General features: G+C 38.0%; 1 protein-coding gene across 3 annotated transcripts in view; it reads left to right on the top strand.

The window, feature by feature from the left end:
* The window catches only part of RABGAP1 (RAB GTPase activating protein 1), a 177,063-nt gene that overhangs the window by 19,157 nt on the left and 138,197 nt on the right, over positions 1-19,709 (top strand). For all 3 annotated transcript variants that reach the window (XM_050760654.1, XM_050760652.1, XM_050760653.1), the window contains one exon: positions 7,980-8,178. In XM_050760654.1, coding sequence (XP_050616611.1) covers positions 8,029-8,178 — 150 coding nt within the window. In that variant the 5' untranslated portion in view covers positions 7,980-8,028. The remainder of the gene's footprint in view (positions 1-7,979; positions 8,179-19,709) is intronic.

The raw sequence follows: 19,709 nt of genomic DNA, 5'->3' as shown, positions 1-19,709 counted from the left end.
GCGTGCGCCTGAAGTCCCAGCTACTTGGGAGCCTAGGCAGGAGAATCACTTGAACCCGGGAGGTGGAGGTTACAGCGAGCTGAGATCACACTATTGCACTCCAGCCTGGGCAACAAGAGCGAAACTCCATCTCAAAAACAACAACAACAAAACAAAAGCAAAAATTAGCTGGGCGTGGTGGTGTGTGCCTGTAATCCCAGCTATTCAGGAGACTGAGGCAGGAGAATCGCTTGAACCCTGGAGGCAGAGGTTACAGTGAGCCAAGATCATACCACTGCATCCAGCCTGGGTGACAAGGCAAGACTCTGTCTCAAAAAAAAAAAAGAAAAAAAGTGTTGATATTACTTTACTGTGTGGTGAATGCTGTAATTCTGTGATAGAACTAAAAAACAAAAAGCCTGAGGAGCCCTAGGAGAAAATAATGAACATTGCAGAAGGGAAAGGGGGAGGTTGAATACTTGATTGTATTATTAGGTTGCTGTTGGTGGAGAACGGCTGATTGGGGAAACAAAAACACATTCCCAGCTGAGCAAGCAGCATAGGAAAAGGCTTGAGAGCATTAAAATGCATGACGTATTTGTGTATATAGTATGGTGTGACAGAAGAAGATAAGACTAGAATGGAAATTGGCTCCAGATTTTGAAGAACTAAATAATATAAGGATTTAGGATTTTATTGTATTTTCAGTCAGAAGCAATAAATAGTTTTGAGGAAGGGGGAGGGATGGGATATATGATCAGATCTGAGTTTTAGAAATTAACTTTGGGGGCTAAATAATCAATAACTAGAGAGAGTCTAGAATGAAAGATGTTTGTTATAGTGAGGTTGAAAGAGAATAAAATACAAGTCAATGACATGAGGGATGGTGAAGAAGGAATAGATTTGGGATATGTTTTAGAACTAAAATCCATTATTCCAAGGGAGGGTAAGAAAAGGAGGAGTCAAGATTTGTTTTGGTTTGGTTTCTTGTGCTTTTTTTTCCTTTCTTTTTTCTTTTTTTGATGTTATTTTCAATCTGTGGCTGTTAACCAGGACAGAGAACCCAGGATAGAGAATCTAGGAAGAATCATCTCCTGACACCTGGGGGTTAAATGGTTTAGTTTTGGATGCAAGGAATTGGTTTTGAGATGACCATAGGACACATATAGTAGAGCCCTGCTGTGTATTCTTATAACACCCTTTACACACCTCTTATTATAACAAGCGCTATACTTACCTGTTTACTAGTCTGTTTTCCCTAGCACCGTAGGCCTGTCAAAGGTAAGGAGTATCTTTTATTCCTCACCATAACACTATACCTGGTGTCTGGCACATAGCAGATTCTTTGATACTGAATAGAAGAAAAAGAAAATATAACACAAATACCCATGTGAAATTCAAGAGAAAAGATAGTGCTAGAGTATTATCAGCATACAATAGAAAGCTGTACCCATGTTAGCTAATGAGATAGCCAGGGAAAAGAGGGACGATGATGTAATTTTAAAAACAGAAGAAAAGGAACCTAAATGAGAACTAAGAAAAGATAGAGGTAGGAAATGGATGCAAAAGGATAAGAGTTTCAGAATAAGAAAATGGCCAGCATTTTCATTTACTTCAGCAGGTGGAAGTAAGATAAGAACTGAAATAGTTATTTGGGTTGTGAAATTTTGTAGTGTTGATGGTTTTTAAGAGGTTCAGTGATAGTGAGAAGTAAGGGGGTGGTATTTTTGAGAGGGGCTCAATAGAACAGTGGGGAGTTCCATTGAAGTGGTAGAGGTGGAGGCATTAATACTACTATTTCAAGAAGAAAATCTCAAGAAAACCAAAGAAATAAAGGTTAACCAAGCTTTGGACGAGGCACTAGCACATTTTGTCTCAAGTGTGTCAGGTTCAATTATTAGTACCACCCATACCTCTTATTAAGCTAGGTAGGTCACTTACTGGGAGGTGGTTTTGCCTCTGCTAATTGCACATTAGCAAACCCATGCCACTGCATGTCACTGTTTGTTACTTCTCAGATGTTAGTTAACTAGACACAATATAAATATCTGATAGTACTCTGTCTCAAAAGAAAAAGTTCAAGTTTTTAAAAAAGTAAACACTGATTTTTGAAGAACTGACTGCTTTTGAAGGACTTTTAAAAGAGGTTTTATCATGGCCAGTTCTTTCCATTTCACTCCATTAACCACAGTGCTTAAGAGGAGATTGAGAATGAATGTGAATTTTTTTGTTTTTGTTTTTGAGACAGGGTCTCACTCAGTCACTTAGGCTGGAGTGCAGTGGCTCCATCATAGTTCACTGCAGCCTAGAACCCCTGGCTCAAGCAGTCCTCTGGCTCAGCCTCCCAAGTAGCTGGCACTACAGGCACACACCACCTCACTTGACTAATTTTTAAATATCTTATTTTAGAGATGGGATCTAACTATATTGCCCAGGCTGGTCTTGAAATCCTAGTCTCAAGCGACCCTCCCACCTCAGCCTCCCAAGTTTTTGGGATAACAGACATGAGCCACTGCTCCTGGCTAAATGTGAATCTTTATTTAGCAATGTTGAGATGCATTTTATACTGGGGTACATAATTGAGCATAAAATTGGCACTTCATAGAGTTTTGGTATACGATACTAATTTACAATAAAAATCTCTAGTGATCTTTAATGTCTCTGTAAGAATAAAAGTAGTGAGAGTAGATACAATGAAAATAAAGCATAATTGAACTTTTAGGTGTGATGGAGGTGGCTGTATAAGTGTACATAATTGTCTATCACCTTAAGTGACTTGACTTTTTTGAAAGAGAGGTAAGTCTGGGTACAGTGGCTTATGCCTGTGATCCCAGCACTTTGGATGGCTGAGAACTCTTTTTTTTTTTTGAGACGGAGTCTCGCTCTGTCACCCAGGCTGGAGTGCAGTGGCTGGATCTCGGCTCACTGCAAGCTCCGCCTCCCAGGTTCACGCCATTCTCCTGCCTCAGCCTCCCGAGTAGCTGGGACTACAGGCGCCCGCCACCTCGCCCAGCTAGCTTTTTGTATTTTTTAGTAGAGACGGGGTTTCACCGTGTTAGCCAGGATGGTCTCGATCTCCTGACCTCGTGATCCACCCGTCTCGGCCTCCCAAAGTGCTGGGATTACAGGCTTGAGCCACCGCGCCCGGCCAAGAATTTTTTTTTAAATTTTATTATTATTATTATTATTATTTTGAGACAGTCTCACTCTGTTGCCCAGGCTGGAGTGCAGTGGCATGATCTCGGCTCACTGCAAGCTCCGCCTCCCGGGTTCATGCAATTCTCCTGCCTCAGCCTCCCAAGTAGCTGGGACTACAGGCGCCCGCCACCATACTTGGCTAATTTTTTCTTTTTTTGTAGAGACAGGGTTTCACCATGTTAGCCAGGATGGTCTCGATCTCCTGACCTCGTGATCTGCCCGCCTCAGCCTCCTAGAGTGCTGGGATTACAGGTGTGAGCCACTGCGCCCAGCTGAGAAATTTTTAAAAAAGATTAGCTAGGTGTGGTGGCACACACTTGTGGTCCTAGCTACTCAGGAGGCGGAGGTAGGAGGATCGAGGCTGCAGTGAGCTATGATCACACTACCACATTCTAGCCTGGGCGACACAGCAAGAACCTGTCTCAAAAATACAAGCATCCTTGAACTTGCATCCACCAACCTGCACTGTTGGTAATTGGACTTGTTACAAGGATCTGGGCTCGTCACTTCTATAAAAGAAGAAGACAAACTGAATGCCTACGTACCAAATACCAGGCAATATGTATCTTATTTCAAATGGGATAATAATCCTTATTCTATCTATCTTATAGAATTGTTAGGATGATAAAATGAGATAAAAATGTGTACATTTTATTCCTTTCTGTGATATATAAAGGATTTTTATTCAAAGTGCTATTTTGCTTTTATTTAGATATTAACAACTTAGAATGTGAAATTAGGAAATTAATTTATTTTTTTCCTCAGTAATGTGTTTCCCAACTAACAACCAAATTAATTCATACAGGCACTATAGACATAAGCCAAGAAGTAGAGATAGTATGAAGTATTTTAATTTGGATTACTTAAATCAGTTAATAACTTAAATTTTTTTGAATTTGAAGTTAGTTTTTGAAAAGCTATAACTATTGGGTGCTTATAATGTTTTTTGTGTATTGTTAAATGTTTTATGTATAGTCCTTAGTAATTTGTACACTAGCTCTATGAGATCGATAGTATAACATCACCTCTATGGAAACTGAGGCTTGGTGTGACAGGCTTATACTATTAGTAGTAGAACCAGTATTTTTTTTTTTTTTTTTTTTTTTTGAGACGGAGTCTTGCTCTGTTGCCAGGCTGGAGTGGAGTGGCACGATCTTGGCTCACTGCAAGCTCCGCCTCCCGAGTTCAGGCAATTCTCCTTACTCAGCCTCCCGAGTAGCTGGGACTACAGGCGTGTGCCACCATGCCCAGCTAAGTTTTATATTTTTAGTACAGACGGGGTTTCACTATGTTGGCCAGGATGGTCTCAATCTCTTGACCTCGTGATCCACCCACCTCGGCCTCCCAAAGTGCTGGGGTTACAGGCATGAGCCACTGTGCCCGCCCAGAACCAGTATTTTAACTTAGGTTTTTCTTAACTCATAATTGTAGGTTTTTCTTAATTCATAATTGTGTGCTTCAGCATCACAAATACGACCTCTGTTCTTTTTGTCAATTTATAAAAGGTGGGCTTACTTTCTCCTTGGGTGGCTCTGGCTCTTTTCCATCTTTATTTGCTATTTATCCTACTTCTTTAACAAATAGTTGAGCACCTGCTATGTGCCAGGCATTATTACAGGTGCCAGGGATCCAACACTTAATCAGACACAAAAATCCCTGCCCTCATGAACCTTAGGTTCTAGTTTACAATATACTTAAATTACTAAAATACATGTCAAGCGGTTATAGGTGCTATGGAGAAGTGAAGTGGCAGTGCAGGGTGTTGGAGGGAGGAATTTTGATACTTTATTGTCAATGGGAATTAGAATTAAAGTTTGAAGGATGAAGAATTAGAGTAGGGGACTTCTTATGGTAACTGATGTGAGTAGGGATTAAAAAGAAATCCCTTACGGTCTTGAGACAGAAGTTGTGAATCTCTAGAATTTGCCAGAAGTGCAGCAAGTTCTGGGGTACTTCTTCATTATGGAGGCCAGGGAATGGGTGGTTTTATCTAAGTTTGTGGAGCTGATGGACTGCTCCCTTTTCACTTCTGTCCATGGAGGCCAGAGAAAAGGAATCTTATTGTATAATTTTTCCTGTACTACTTAGTGTTTTGATAAACCTCATTCCTGCTGAGTGATTCAGTTACTTTCAGTTGCCAAAACAAATAATAAAGTATTTTATAAAGTGTATTTTCCTATCACCTTCTCAAGGAAAGTAGGTGGAACTTTGAGCTTGCCAAATCTCAGTTCTTTAGTGTAATTACCAAAGTACATTGCTTTTAAGTCCAGAGTAGTGGTATACAAAGTTGTTAGTGTCTCTGAGACCAGAGCTTTAGACCACTTTCCCAGGCCCTCTGCCATCCAACTGTTAATCACATTATAAAAGATGGATAAAAGACTTAATTGATTGAGCATGAAAACTTAAAGTACAAATTTTGAAAAAAAGATAAAGACTCCTTTACCCAATACGGAGTGTTTTGGGACAAGACCCAAATTTGTGGCATTAGAAAGGCTTCATAATCTAATGGAAAGAGTATAGCCTTTGGAGTTAGATAACTGGGTTTAATTTTTGACTTTGACTCTAACCACATTACATTGAACAAGTTACACCATCTCTCTAAGACTTAATTTCCTCATTTGTGAAATAGAGATGTGACAAATTAAAAGGCACCATTAAGAAACAACATAATAGATACTGTAGAAAAATCAAATGTAAAATGCTGTAGGAACAGATATAAGGGAAACAGTTCATTTGATTCTGGGTGGGAATGGGCAAGTGGACTGAGAAGACTACTAAAAGAGGGAGATTTTACATCATGAGTGATGAGTTGGAGTTGATTAAGTACAGAAGTGAGGAAACCACTTCAGGAAGAGAATCCTGTAAGGGCAAATATCTAAAGGAATAAAGTATATATCCTTAGCTAAGGTCTAAGTTAGTCCCTCTCCCAACATGTTTCCATAATTTTCTTTACCCTAAATCAGTACTTATTAAGTACGATTTGCCTCTGCTCTCTACTAAAGTATAAACTTTGGGGCAAGGATCTATTTTCTTTTGTTTACCGTAGCTTGCTCTTTATACATTAACCACTCAATAAGTATTCATTGAATGAATTAAGTAAAACATTTTTCTTTGAATTTTTCAAAAGTACAATTTGAAATGTTTTTGAATGCCATGCTATGTATTTAGATTTGGTCTTATGAAATGCAGATGTGTAATAGCTGTTAAGCAGGGGAATTAGTTTAAATAAAAGTCAACAGAGAGTCCAGGGTTCTAGCCTTAGCTGTGCCATTAACTGGTTAAATGACCTTTTCTCGGGGTTGCCATTTCTTTATCTAACAGTATTGATTTGTAAGGTTTTTTTTTTTTTCCTTCTTTTTACCTTGCCATCAATTTGATTTTAGATTTCTAAGTTTTCTTCCAACTATAGTACTCAGGGATTGTGTAGTTTCTCCTGCCAGGTGTTTATATGTGGACCTTTTAGGGGAAAATTGTGTTTGACATATGGTGTATGCTCCATAAATATATAGTCAATGATCAAAAATCCAAAGCATAAATAAGGACTTCCCAGTCAGAAAATTAAACAGATTTTTAGAACCTTACATCTCTGGGGTACTAGATGAACATGGAGCCACAGCTGCTTTTGTTAGTTAAATCTCTGAGTGTAACGTTATATTGTTTTGTTGATGTTTTGACAACCAAATGAAACATTGCCACAAAGTTTGCAGAACTAGGTTTAAAAATGATGGTGAGTTTAAGTTTTATTCCAAGAGTCAATAAATAATTGAATGAATTTTCTTAAGTGACACTTCTTTATACTTTTTGCTAGGAATTTTTGGTATAAAACTCTTATTTGGGTAATGTTCATATTGAGCTGAGTTCTAAGAAACTGGTGTGGGAAGATGCAGTTTTTAATGAACTTCTCATTTCTTGCTTTGTAAGGTATTCCCAGCTCTAGAATTTATGCTAAAATTTAACTGCCTTGAATTTTTTTCTGTTGGGCGTAAATGTGAAATTTGGCCTTTTAAAACCATGTTAGTATTTTAAACTTATGTATCAATAATTCTAGGAAAACCTTATTGTACCCTCACAATAACTAAGTGCTTTCCTTTTCATTTACATTTACAACTTTAAAAATTAAAGGGTAGAAAGCAGAAGGCTAGACTGGGCGCGGTGGCTCATGCCTGTAATCTCAGCTTTTTGGGAGGCTGAGGCGGGCGGATCATGAGGTCAGGAGATCGAGACCATCCTGGCTAACACGTTGAAACCCCGTCTCTACTAAAAATACCAAAAAAAAATTAGCTGGGCATGGTGGCGGGTGCCTGTAGTCCCAGCTACTCAGGAGGCTGAGACAAGAGAATGGCATGAACCTGGGAGGCGGAGCTTGCAATGAGTTGAGATCGCACAGCTGCATTCCAGCCTGGGTGACAAAGCAAGACTCCGTCTCAAAAAAAAAAAAAAAAAAAGAAAAGAAAACAGAAGGCTAATACTTGTATCTTTTTGGAGGCTAAGACTTGAATTGCAACTTAGCCCAAAGAAATCACTGTAAGTAGTTAGGGTTATCCTGAAGGGAATATGTTTTATTTATTTTTTTGAAGTCGGAAATATCTCTGCCTTGAATAGCATGAAATTCCCTTTTTATCTGGAATAAAAAAAAAAAAAAAAAAAACCAAAAAAACCCTAAGCTATAAGTAGTGAAAGTCTTAGAAAAGTATTTTTGAAGCATTTAAAAAGAATGCAGTATATGTTGTGTAAGAAGTAGAGTGTAATTGAATATCTGGCAGACATTCTATCTGAGTATCTTTATGGTTTTTGTTTTCCAGGCATTAAAAAATATTTAATCATTCATGTGTTGAGACTCATTCTTGAGTTATGGATGACAAGGCTTCTGTTGGAAAAATCAGTGTCTCTTCAGACTCAGTATCTACTCTTAATAGTGAAGATTTTGTCTTGGTTTCCAGGCAAGGAGATGAGACACCATCTACAAATAATGGAAGTGATGATGAGAAAACAGGACTCAAGGTAAAACTTCGTAACCTAAGTTTGTTTTGCTTAGCATTTATAAGCCCATTGCAAAACTTGGCCTTAACAGAAAATGGATATGGGAGGAAAGTGAGAACATGGAAGTAATATACTGCTTTTTCTTTAATGTTAAAGAATTTTATTTGAACTTAGTGAGAAGTTTATATTTGATTAAAGATTTTCACTCTAATTAGCTTTTCCTAAATTTTTCAATAGCCCTAAATGTCAAAACTAGTGGTTATAGTATAAATATTTGTCATTTTAATATTGTTTTCACTTTTCTGTTGAACTACAAGTATTTGTTTTGTTTGGTCCTGGTTTACCTAATGTAAGGGCACTGGCAGGTCAAAGATGCTATTTACGAAAATCCGTTTTAGGATTATTGAAACAACTTTAAATACCTGGCCATTTTTGTTTATAATTCCTCAGCCACTATTACTTCTTTTCCAATGCCCTATTATTGTTCTACTCTTTATTGATATAAATAAAAACAGATTATCTGTTAAAGTTGTCATTTACACTATAAGTAGCTTTAAAAATGTATTAACTCCTGTTAACATCTTTTCATGCAACCGATGTTTACTCAGTGGTGACTATGTGCCAATTATTGTTCTAAATACTGGAGGTATAGTGGTGAACAACACAGGCAAAGCTCCCTACCTTTCTAGAGCTTTAATTCTAATGGGGGAAATAGACTGTAAGCAAATAAGAAAATAAATATATCAAGTAAATTTTGGTGCTGTGAAGAATAACAAAACAGGATATGTGGATAAAGAGTGAACAACATTATGATTGTTCCTTGACTTTTAAAAATTTTTGTCAAAATGAGAACACTTGGACACAGGGTGGGGAACATCATACACTTGGGCCTGTCATGGGGTGGAGGGAAGGGGGAGGGATAGCATTAGGAGAAATACCTAATGTAAATGATGAGTTAATGGGTGCAGCACACCAACATGGCACATGTATACATATGTAACAAACCTGCACGTCGTGAATATGTACCCTAGAACCTAAGGTATAATAAAAAAAGTTTGTCAAAATTTTGAAAACTTACCAGGTGTTGTGGCTCACACCTGTAATTTGGGAGGCCTTGGCAAGCGGATCACTTGAGCCCAGGAGTTGGAGACCAGTCTGGGGAACATGGCAAAACCCCATTTCTACAAAAGTTTAAAAAATTAACCAGGCGTAGTGGCACATACCTTTGGTCCCCACTACTCAGGAGGCTTAAGTGGGAGGATCGATTGAGGCCAGGAGGTGGAGGCTGCAGTGAACCATGATCACACCACTGCACTTCAGCCTGGGTGACAGAGTGAGATCCTGTCTCAAAAAAGAAAACAACCCTTACTCTTACTCATAAATGTATAGAGGAATAAATAAAAAACAGTAAAACTTAAAAAAATTCATAAGAGTGAATGACAGGTGCTGTTTTAGAGAAGGTCTTGAGATGACATTTGAGGTGAGGCCCAAATGAAGTGAGGAAGAAGGCCATGGAAAAATCTGGGAAAAGAGCTTTCCAGTGGGAGCGGCAAACAGACCATGAGGAGAACCACCCTTGCTAGGACGGGGGTTAGAGCAGAGTGAACAAAGTAAAAAGCAGTAAAGGATGAGATCCATTAGTGGGCATGGGCTGGATTGTGTAGAACCCTGTGGAGCTTAGTAGGAAGTGTGGGGCTTTGTAAAAAAAAAAAAAAAAAAAAAAAAAAAAAAAGAGTGGAAATGTTGGAAAGTTTTGAATGGAATCATGATCTAATTTATATTTTTAAAAGCTCACTGGTTAAGAGGGACTTGTAGGATGACAGCATGTTCTTTCTACTCCCCAGCAGAACTGGTGACAATTACGAAAATAAAACATTTAAGGTCTCTGAAAGTATTTTAAAGGAAATACAGCAAATGAAAAAACATTTATTCAAGAAAATTTACTAAAATTTGGTCAGAGCAGCAAGAACCTGTTATTGGTAACAAGACCTGCCCTTTCCTTACCCTATCCCAGCTGAGACAGTTGGTAACTCCTCTCCATATTGGTGCAGTGAAGAAGACAAGAATCCCTGTCCCCCCACCGACTCCCATTCTGGGCTATCTTCCAGAGCAGGAGCAAGATATCAGTATTTCTCATCCTGCTTCCCCATGCCTGTTTCTGGCCAAGTGTGACTTAGAGTTGGGGGCCTCGTTTTTCTGCCCAGCTCCTTGCTCCCGGGACAGAGGCTTTACTTTGGGCAGAGCAACTAACCCTGGGGTGTCAGTGAGACAGTGTGTTATTGTCTCTACTTCCAGCTCCAAAGCCGTGTCTCAGAGATTTTACCTACAGGGAAAAGTTGGCCTTAAAGCAGCCTTCTTAAAGGAATAGGCTTCATTCACGACAGAGTGTAGAAAAGTTTAAGCCTAAGGTTACTCTAAAAAAAATAGTGGAGGTTGTGGTGAAAGGTAATTGGGGAAGATTGGTAGGTTGATTGGACATTTAGACTTGACTATAGACATCCTAGTTTGCCTGAGGAAACTAGGGAAAAACACACCTGGGAGGAGATCACCAAGGAACTTTCACTTGACCTCTGGAACTTTCACTTCAAAGTTACCCAAGTTTGATTGACTTAGACTATGAAGCAGTTTATACCGTAGTGCATTGTTGAAATCATTACAGCAGTCAGACAGCAATTAGTGTAATTTAACAAGCTAGATGTGGTCAGAGAAGCCAAGAGTCAGCGAGAGCCCTGCCCAAACCACTCTCATCCCAAGGTTACAGTGAGCAATCTCAAGTCTGAGCTCCCTGAGGAGCAACACCAGAGGCTTAACACTGGGGGTAGGACAATGGAATCTGCAAAAATCAACTAGCCAGTCACCCAATAAAGAAGCATAAACAATAACAAATCTTGCAGTGGGGAGGCCAGTACTCAGCATTGGTACTGTGTATTATCTCAAGTATCTAGTTTCTATCCGAAAATTATAAGACATTCAGAGAAACAAGAAAATGGGACCCAGACATCCCATTAAAAAAGCAAGCAGCAGTTACTACCTGTGAGAGTGACTGGTTGGATTTAGCACAGAGCTTTCAAGGTAGCCATTATTAATATATTCAGCAAACTAAAGGAAATCATGGTTAAAGAAATTAAGGCGTGATGATAGTTTCACATGAAATAGAGAATATTAATAAAGAGAAATCATTTTAAAAAGAACTAAATGGAAATTCTGGAAAGGAAAATCACAGTAACTGAAATGTAAAACTCACTTGTGGGGCACAACAGTACATTTCAACTGGCAAAAGAAAGAGTTAATGAACTTGACGATAGATTAGTAGAAATTACTCAAAGAACATGAAGAAAAACAATGTAGAAAAAAACAGGCTCAGAAAAATATGGGAAGCTGTTAAGTGTGCCAGCATGCTTGTAATAGGAGTATCAAAAGGAGAGGAGAAAGAGAAATGACTAGAAAAAAATTTTAAGTGATAATATCCAAAAATATCCCAAATTTATTTAAAAACAATTTATACAAAATACAAAAAACAATAATTATATAATATAATATATGTGACGTTCAGTGAACTCCACATGGAATAGATGCAAAGAGATTCACAAAAAGGAATATTTTGGTAAAAATGCTAAAAACCAAAGACAAGGAAAAAATCTTTAGAGCAACAAGAGATAAGTGACTCATCAACTTACAAGGGAACTTTCCCATAAGATTTGTAGCTAACTTCTCAGCAAAAAAATGGAGGCAAGAAGCCAGTGGGACAACATATTCAAAGCACTTAAACCAAAAAACTGTTAACCAACAATTCTATGTCCAGCCAAGCTATTATTCAAAACTGAAAGTTCTTTGAAGTAAAGTGTTCTGAGGTAAAAACTCAGAGAATTTGCTGCTGGCAGACCCACCTTATAAGAAACACTAAAGGAAGTTCTTCAGGCTGAAAGCAAGTTACTCCAAATGATGCTTTTAATCCACATGAAAAATCAAAGAGCACCAGTAAAAATAATTATGTAGTAATGACACTATAAATGCATATTTTCTCCTTCTCTTTTGTGTTGTGTATATATCATGCATATCTATATAGGCACTTAACAGCTATAAATTTCCCTAAGAACTGTTGAAGCTGTATCCTATAAATTTCTCTAAGAACTGTTGAAGCTGTATCCCAGTAAAATCTGCATTTTACTGCAGTACTATATACTATGTATATAATATATTGTTGGGCCTATGAGATGTGGAAATGTAATATAGTTGCCAATAATAGGAAAAAGGAGATAAGATAGGGACAGATCTGTGTTTCGGCTAGGAAATAACTCCATATAGTAACTCATTCATAAGAATAAATGAAGAAAACCAAAAATAATAAACAAGAAGGTTAATATAAGAAAACTGTAAATATACATTGGTTTTTCTCTCAACTTCTTTTAAGGTATACATAAAATTATATAAAGTAATAATTGTGACAGATTATTGTTGGACCTCTAACAGTTATTTGTAGATATAGTGTATATAGCAATACCACAAAAGGCAGGGGGAAGGGATTAGAGCTATGTGTGAATAATGTTTCTATTTCTCAGTGGAATTGAGTGAGTATAAATCAGATGCTCATTCTGATAAGATATACATTGTTTCAAGTCCAACAGAGCTTAAAGATTAAAAAAAAAAGGGGGGGGGGTAGTCCCAGCACTTTGGGAGAGTGAGGTGGGTGGATTGCTTGAGCCCAGGAGTTTAAGACCAACCTGGGCCACATGGTGAAACCCCATCTCTACAAAAACAAGCAAACAAAAAAACCCCCACAAATTAGCCAGGCATTGTGGTGTGTGCCTGTAGTCAGAAGGGGATTTGGGAGGCTGAGGTGGGAGAATTGCCTGAGCCCAGGAGGTTGAGGCTCTGGTGACCCATGATCACACCACTGCATTCTAGCCCAAGTGACAGAGTGAGACCCTCTCTAAAAAAAAATAATAAATAAAAATAGTACATTGTAAGTTCCTAGAGGAACTACCAAGGATACAAGTGAAAACATACATGGAAAAAAATCATTAAAGAAATGTAAATGCTACATTAGAAAACTTTTACTAAGTCCAAGAGAAAGCAATAATAGAGGCACAAGAAAGACAATACACACTAAAAAATTATGAAGTTGGCAGTCCTGAATCCAGCTGTATCAATAATAAATGTGAATAAATTAAACAATGTAATCAAAAGGGCAGATACTGTTAAATTGGATAAAAATATAGGATCCAACTGTATGCTGTCTACAAGATATACTTTAGGTTTAGAGATACAAATATATTTAAAAGGATGGAAAAATATAATGCAAACTGCAATTGTAACAAAGCTGGATTGGCTGTTCTGATTTTAGACAAAATAGACTTTAAAACAAAAAACTTTACTAGAGATAATATATGAGTAATGACATTTTGTAATGAGAAGGATCAGTACATCACAAACATCTAACAATTACATATCTAATAACCAAGCACCAAAATGCATGAAGCAAAAACTGACAGAAATGAAGAGAAAATGGACAATTCAAGAATAATTGTTAGCCAGGCGTGGTGGCTTATGTCTGTAATCCCAGCAATTCAGGAGGCTGAGGTGGGTGGACGCCTGAGCTCAGGAGTTCGAGACCAGCCCAGGCAACATAGCAAGACCCTGTCTCATTTAAAAAAAAAAATTGCTGAAGATTATAATACACTGCTTTCAATACTGAAGGGGACAACTAGGCCAACCAATAAGGCGGTAGAAGCCTTGGATGACACTGTTGACCAAGTAGAGCTAACAGATCTCTATAGAACACTCACCCCAACAATAGCAGAACATTCATTCTATTCTTTTCAAGTGTACCCAAAGTATTAATCCAGCCATAAGGGCAGGAGACTATAAATCAATAACAGAAGTAAAACTGAAAATTCACTAATGTGGGGAAAGTAAACAACATACTTCTAAATAAGTCAAAGAAAAAATCAAAAAGGAAATTAGAAAATACTGAAATGAATGAAAATGCAGAAACAATATACTAAGACTTATGGGATACAGCTTAAACAGTTCTTAGGGAAATTTATAGCTGTTACAGTTCTCAGGGAAATTTATAGCTGTTAAGTGCCTATATTAAGAAAGAAGAAAGACCTAAACTTAATATCCTAACCTTCCACCTTAAGACCCTGGTAGAAAGGTACACTAAACCTAAAACAATCAGAAGGAAAGAAAATAAAAGAACAGAAATTAATTAAACAGAATAGAAAAGCAATAGAGAAAAATCAGTGGAACCAGAAATTGATTCTTTGAAAATACCAACAAAATTGACAAAGCTTTAATTAGATTAACCACACAAAAAAGGACAATTTACTGGAATCATAAATGAAAGGGGATAATACTGCTGATAATACATAGAATTATGAAGGAATACTAGAGTTGTGTGCCCATAAATAAGATAATTTAGATGAAATGTACAAATTTCTAGAGTGACACTAACAAAACTGATAAAATAGTCCGAACAGATCTATAACAAAGAGATTGAATTGGTAATCAAAAAAGTACCCCAAAGAAAACCCTGGATTCAGGTGTCTGTACTGTTGAATTCTACCAGATACTTAAATAAGAATTAATATCTATTCTGCACAAACTCTTCTCTGCAATAGAAAAGTAGGGAATACTTCCCAACTTACTGTATGAGAACACCATTAGCCTGATACCAAAATCAGACAAAGACATCAAAGGGAAACTGCACACCAATGTCTTTAATGCATATGGGCACAAAAATCCTTGAAATACTAGCAAAGTGAATTTAACTGGTATATAAATATAAAGAGGATTACATACCATGATCAAGTGGGAGTTATTCCAGGAATGTAAGGTTAGTTTAACATCTGAAAATTATTAATGTAATATACCGTATCTATAGAATAAAAAGCAAAACCCACACGATCATCTCAGTAGATGCAGAAAAAGCATTTGACAAAAATCTAACACCTTTTCATGAAAAAAAGAGATGAGAAAACTCAAACTAGAAATACAATGGAACATTTCAACCTGATAAAGGACATTTTCAAAAAGCTCACAGGTAAAATCATACTTGATGGTGAAAGAGTGACTCTTCCCCCGCTACGTTTAAGAATAAAGCAAGGACGTCTGCACTCACCACCAATCTTCAACATTGTGCTAGGGCCACGTGCAGTGGCTCATGCCTGTAATCCCAGCACTTTGAGAGGCTGAGATGGGAGGATCACTTGAGCCCACAAGTTTGAGAACAGCCTGGGCAACATACAGAGACTCCATCTCTACAAGAAAAAAAATTTTTTTAATTAGCTGAATGTGGTGGCATGCTCTTGTAGTCCCAGTTATTTGGGGGCTGAGGTGGGAGGATCGCTTGAGCCAGAGAGGTCAAGGCTGCAGTGCGTTGTGATCATACCCACTGCACTCCTACTTGGGCAACAGAGGGAGACCCTGTCTCTACTTAGAAAAAAAGATATTATCAAGAAAAGTGAAAAACAACAACAACAACAAAAATGCAATGAAAGAATTTGTAAATGATAATAGTTCTAGGAAGTATAAAGAACTAAACCATCAACTGCTGAATGGGTTAACAAAATGTGGTATACAATCGAATATTATTAAGCCATAAAATACTGATAGATGCTACAATGTAGATGAACCTTAAGAACATTATGCTGAATGACACGTCATCACAAAAGACTACAAATTACATAATTTCATTAATAGGAAATATTCAGAATAGGCAAATCTTTAGAGACAGAAAATTAGTGGTTGCTTAGGGGTGGTTGCTTAGGGCTGGTTGCGCGAGTCTGGGGGGAATAGAAAGGTGATAACTTAAGGGTATATTGTGCTGCTTTTTACAATTTTTTTATTAGAAAAAAATTTTTTTTGAGACAGTCTCTTTTGCCCAGGCTGGAGTGCAGTGGTGTGATCTCAACTTACTTCAACCTCCACCTCCTGGGTTCAAGTGATTCTCTTGCCTCAGCCTCCTGAGTAACCAGGATTACAGGCACGCACCACCATGCCTGGCTACTTTTTGTATTTTTAGTAAAGATGGCCACCATGTTTCACCATGTTGGCCACGCTAGTCTCGAACTCCTGACCTCTGGTGATCCGCCTGCCTTGCCTTCCCAAAGTGCTGGGATTACAGGCATGAGCCACCGCACCTGGCCTGTGCCACTTTTTTGAGGTAATGAAAATGTTTTTAAATTGACTTTGGTAGTTGCATATATCTGCGAATATACTTAAACCATTGAACATACTTTTTAAATGAATGAATTGTATGGTTTATGAATTATATCTCTAAATCTTTTCTAAAAAAGCTTCCTGGACAATTAGCAGGAAAGGGGCAAGAGTGGTAGCAAGGAGAGCAGGGGTAAATGTGCTCTGATTCAGAATATGTTTTGGTATTAATGTAGGTAAATTAGATGTAGGGTATGAGGTAAAGAGAAGTAGATGATTCCTAGATTTTGGCCTGGGCTGTTTAGTCTAATCCTGAGCTAAACAGTAATGGCATTACCTTAGTAATGCCGTTTACTGAGATGGGAAAGAGAAAGGTAAGTCAAGAATTGGGTCAGGAGAATATATTACATTTGAGTTGACTTTTAGCTGTCTCTTTGGAGATGTCAGTTTGATAGTTGGTTTGTTTGATAGTTGGATGTATGAGACTAATACTAAGGAGAGGTTGGTTGTAGCTGCCATCAATAGTATTTATTTGCTATTTAAAGCTATGAAATTATGGTTGGGTGCAGTGGCTCACTCCTGTAATCCCAGCACTATGGGAGGCTGAGACAGGCAGATCACTTGAGGTCAGGAGTTTGTGATAGGCCTGGCCAACATGGTGAAACCCTATTTCTACTAAAAATACAAAATTAGCCAGGCGTGGTGGTGCAGCTTGTAATCCTAGCTACTTGGGAGGCTGAGGCAGGAGAATTGGTTGAACCGGGAGGCAGAGGTTGCAGTGAGCCTAGATTGTGCCATTGCCTTCCAGCCTGGGTTACAAGAGTGACACTCCGTCTCGAAAAAATAAAAAAATCTATAGAATTAGATAAGACCACTCACAATGTGAGTGTAGATATTGAAGAGACAAGTGATAACAGTTGGTTCTTGGGGTACTCCAATATTCAGAGATTGAGATGAATCTCTGAATTCGTCACCAATGCACCCAACCATAATTTCATAGCTTTAAATAGCAAGTAAATACTATTGATAGCAGCTACAACTAACCTCTCCTTAGTATTAGTCTCATACATCCAACTATCAAACAAACCAACTATCAAACTGACATCTCCAAAGAGACAGCTAAAAGTCAACTCAAATATAATATATTCTCCTGACCCAATTCTTGACTTACCTTTCTCTTTCCCATTACTGTTTAGCTCAGGATTAGACTAAACAGCCCAGGCCAAAATCTAGGAATCATCTACTTCTCTTTACCTCATACCCTACATCTAATTTACCCACATTAATACCAAAACATTTTCTGAATCAGAGCACATTTACCCCTGCTCTCCTTGCTACCACTCTTGCCCCTTTCCTGCTAATTGTCCAGATAACAGTTGGTTCTTGGGGTACTCCAATATTCAGAGATTGAGATGAAGAGAAATCAGCAGAAACAACTGAGAAGAAATAACTCATAAGATATAAGAAAACGCAGGTGTATTACTTCATTTTCACACTGCTGATAAAGACATACCTGAGACTGTGAAGAAAAAGAGCTTTAATGAACTTACAGTTTCACACGTCTGAGGCGGCCTCACAATCATGGCAGAAGGCAAGGAGGAGCAAGTCATGTCTTACCTGGATGGCAGCAGGCAAGAGAAGAGAGAGCTTGTGCAGGAAAACTCCCATTTTAAAAATCATCAGATCTCGTGAGACTCACTATCATGAGAACACGAAAGACCTGCCTTCATGATTCAGTTACCTCCCTCCAGGTTCCTCCCACAATACATGGGAATTGGGGGAGTTACAATTCAAAATGAGATTTGGGTGAGGGGCACAGCCAAACTGTATCACTAGGAGAGCAGAATTCCTTGAAAGACAAGTGGCAAAGGTGTTTCAGGAATGTCTGATTTGATCAGGTATGTCTGATTTGGCTAAAAGATTGATTTAGATAATAAGTGGAAAATAACAAGATGCAGGCCTTGGGGACCCTCAAGAATAATGAGTTTTTTAGAGAGAGTAGACTGTAGTAAGGTTAGTGTGGGTTCATTAGTAAATAGGAGATGAGAGAGAAGGGGAAATAAATAGACAACTTTTTCAAGGACTTTTGCTATAAAATGAGGGCAGAAAAATTGAGTGGTAGCTGCAGGGGTTATGGATTTTATTGAATGATTGTAGGATATTTATATATTGGCAGGAATTATTTAGTAAAAAGGGTATGTTACTAGTATGAAGGAGAGCAGAATCTTTGATTAGGAAAAAGAGTTTCTTGTGTGTAAGTAGAATAGTTAGCCTAGGAACAGTTTCTAGAAATTAAGACAGCAGTAAATATGCAAGTAAATCCATCTTGTCTCCTTTTGGATTTCCTCCATTTGAAAATTTTCTTGTAAGTTTTCAAAGTAGTTTGACTTACTCTTCCTGTTTCTACTTTGATTAATCATTTATGTTACATGGGGGGGAACCCTCAGGTATCTTCCAGAGAACTTCTTTTTTTGCTCTCTTATGTCTTTTTTTTTCCTTAAAAAAAATTTTTTTTTTTTTTTGAGACAGAGTTTCACTCTTATTGCCCAGGCTGGAGTGCAGTGGCATGATCTCCGCCTCCCGGGTTCAAGTGATTCTCCTACCTCAGCCTCCTGAATAGCTGGGATTACAAGTGCACACCAGCACGCTTGACTAATTTTTTGTATTTTTAGAGAGACGGGATTTTACCATGTGGCTAGGCTGATCTTGAACTCCTGACCTCAGGTGATCTACCCGCCTTGGCCTCCCAAAGTGCTGGGATTACAGGTGGGAGCCACCATGCCCTGCCTTTTTTCTTAATTTTTAATTTTTGTGGGTACATAGTAGGTGTATTAATTATGCATTAATGTGTGTATATGCATTACATGAGACATTTTCATACAGATGTGCAATGAGTAATAATTACATCAGGGTAAATGGGGTATCCATCACATTAAGCATTTATTCTTTGTGTTACAAACAATTCAATTCTACCTTTTTTTTTTTTTTTTTTTTTTTTTTTGAGGTGGAGTCTCACTGTGTTGCCCAGGTTGCAGTGCAGTGGTGCGATCTCAGCTCACTACAACGTCCACTTACTGGTTTCAAACGATTCTCATACCTCAGCCTCCTGAGTAGCTGGGACTATAGGTGTGCACCACTATGCCTGGCTAATTCTCACAATTGTAGTAGACATGGGGTTTTGCCATGTTGGTCAGGCTGGTACTGAATTCCTGGCCTCAAGTGATCTGCCTGCCTTGGCCTCTCAAAGCACTAGGATTACAGGCATGAGAAACTGCATGCAGCACAATTATACTCTTTTAGTTATTTTTAAATGTACAATTAAATCATTTTTTACCAGCACAGTTATACTCTTTTATTTTTTATTTTATTTTATTATCATTATTATTTTTGAG

This window comes from Macaca thibetana, chromosome 15 (assembly GCF_024542745.1).
Source record: "Macaca thibetana thibetana isolate TM-01 chromosome 15, ASM2454274v1, whole genome shotgun sequence".
In the NCBI taxonomy this organism is placed as follows: Eukaryota; Metazoa; Chordata; class Mammalia; order Primates; family Cercopithecidae; genus Macaca; species Macaca thibetana.
The sequence above is the reverse complement of the archived record's forward strand: the minus strand, read 5'-3'. Positions and strand labels throughout refer to the sequence as shown.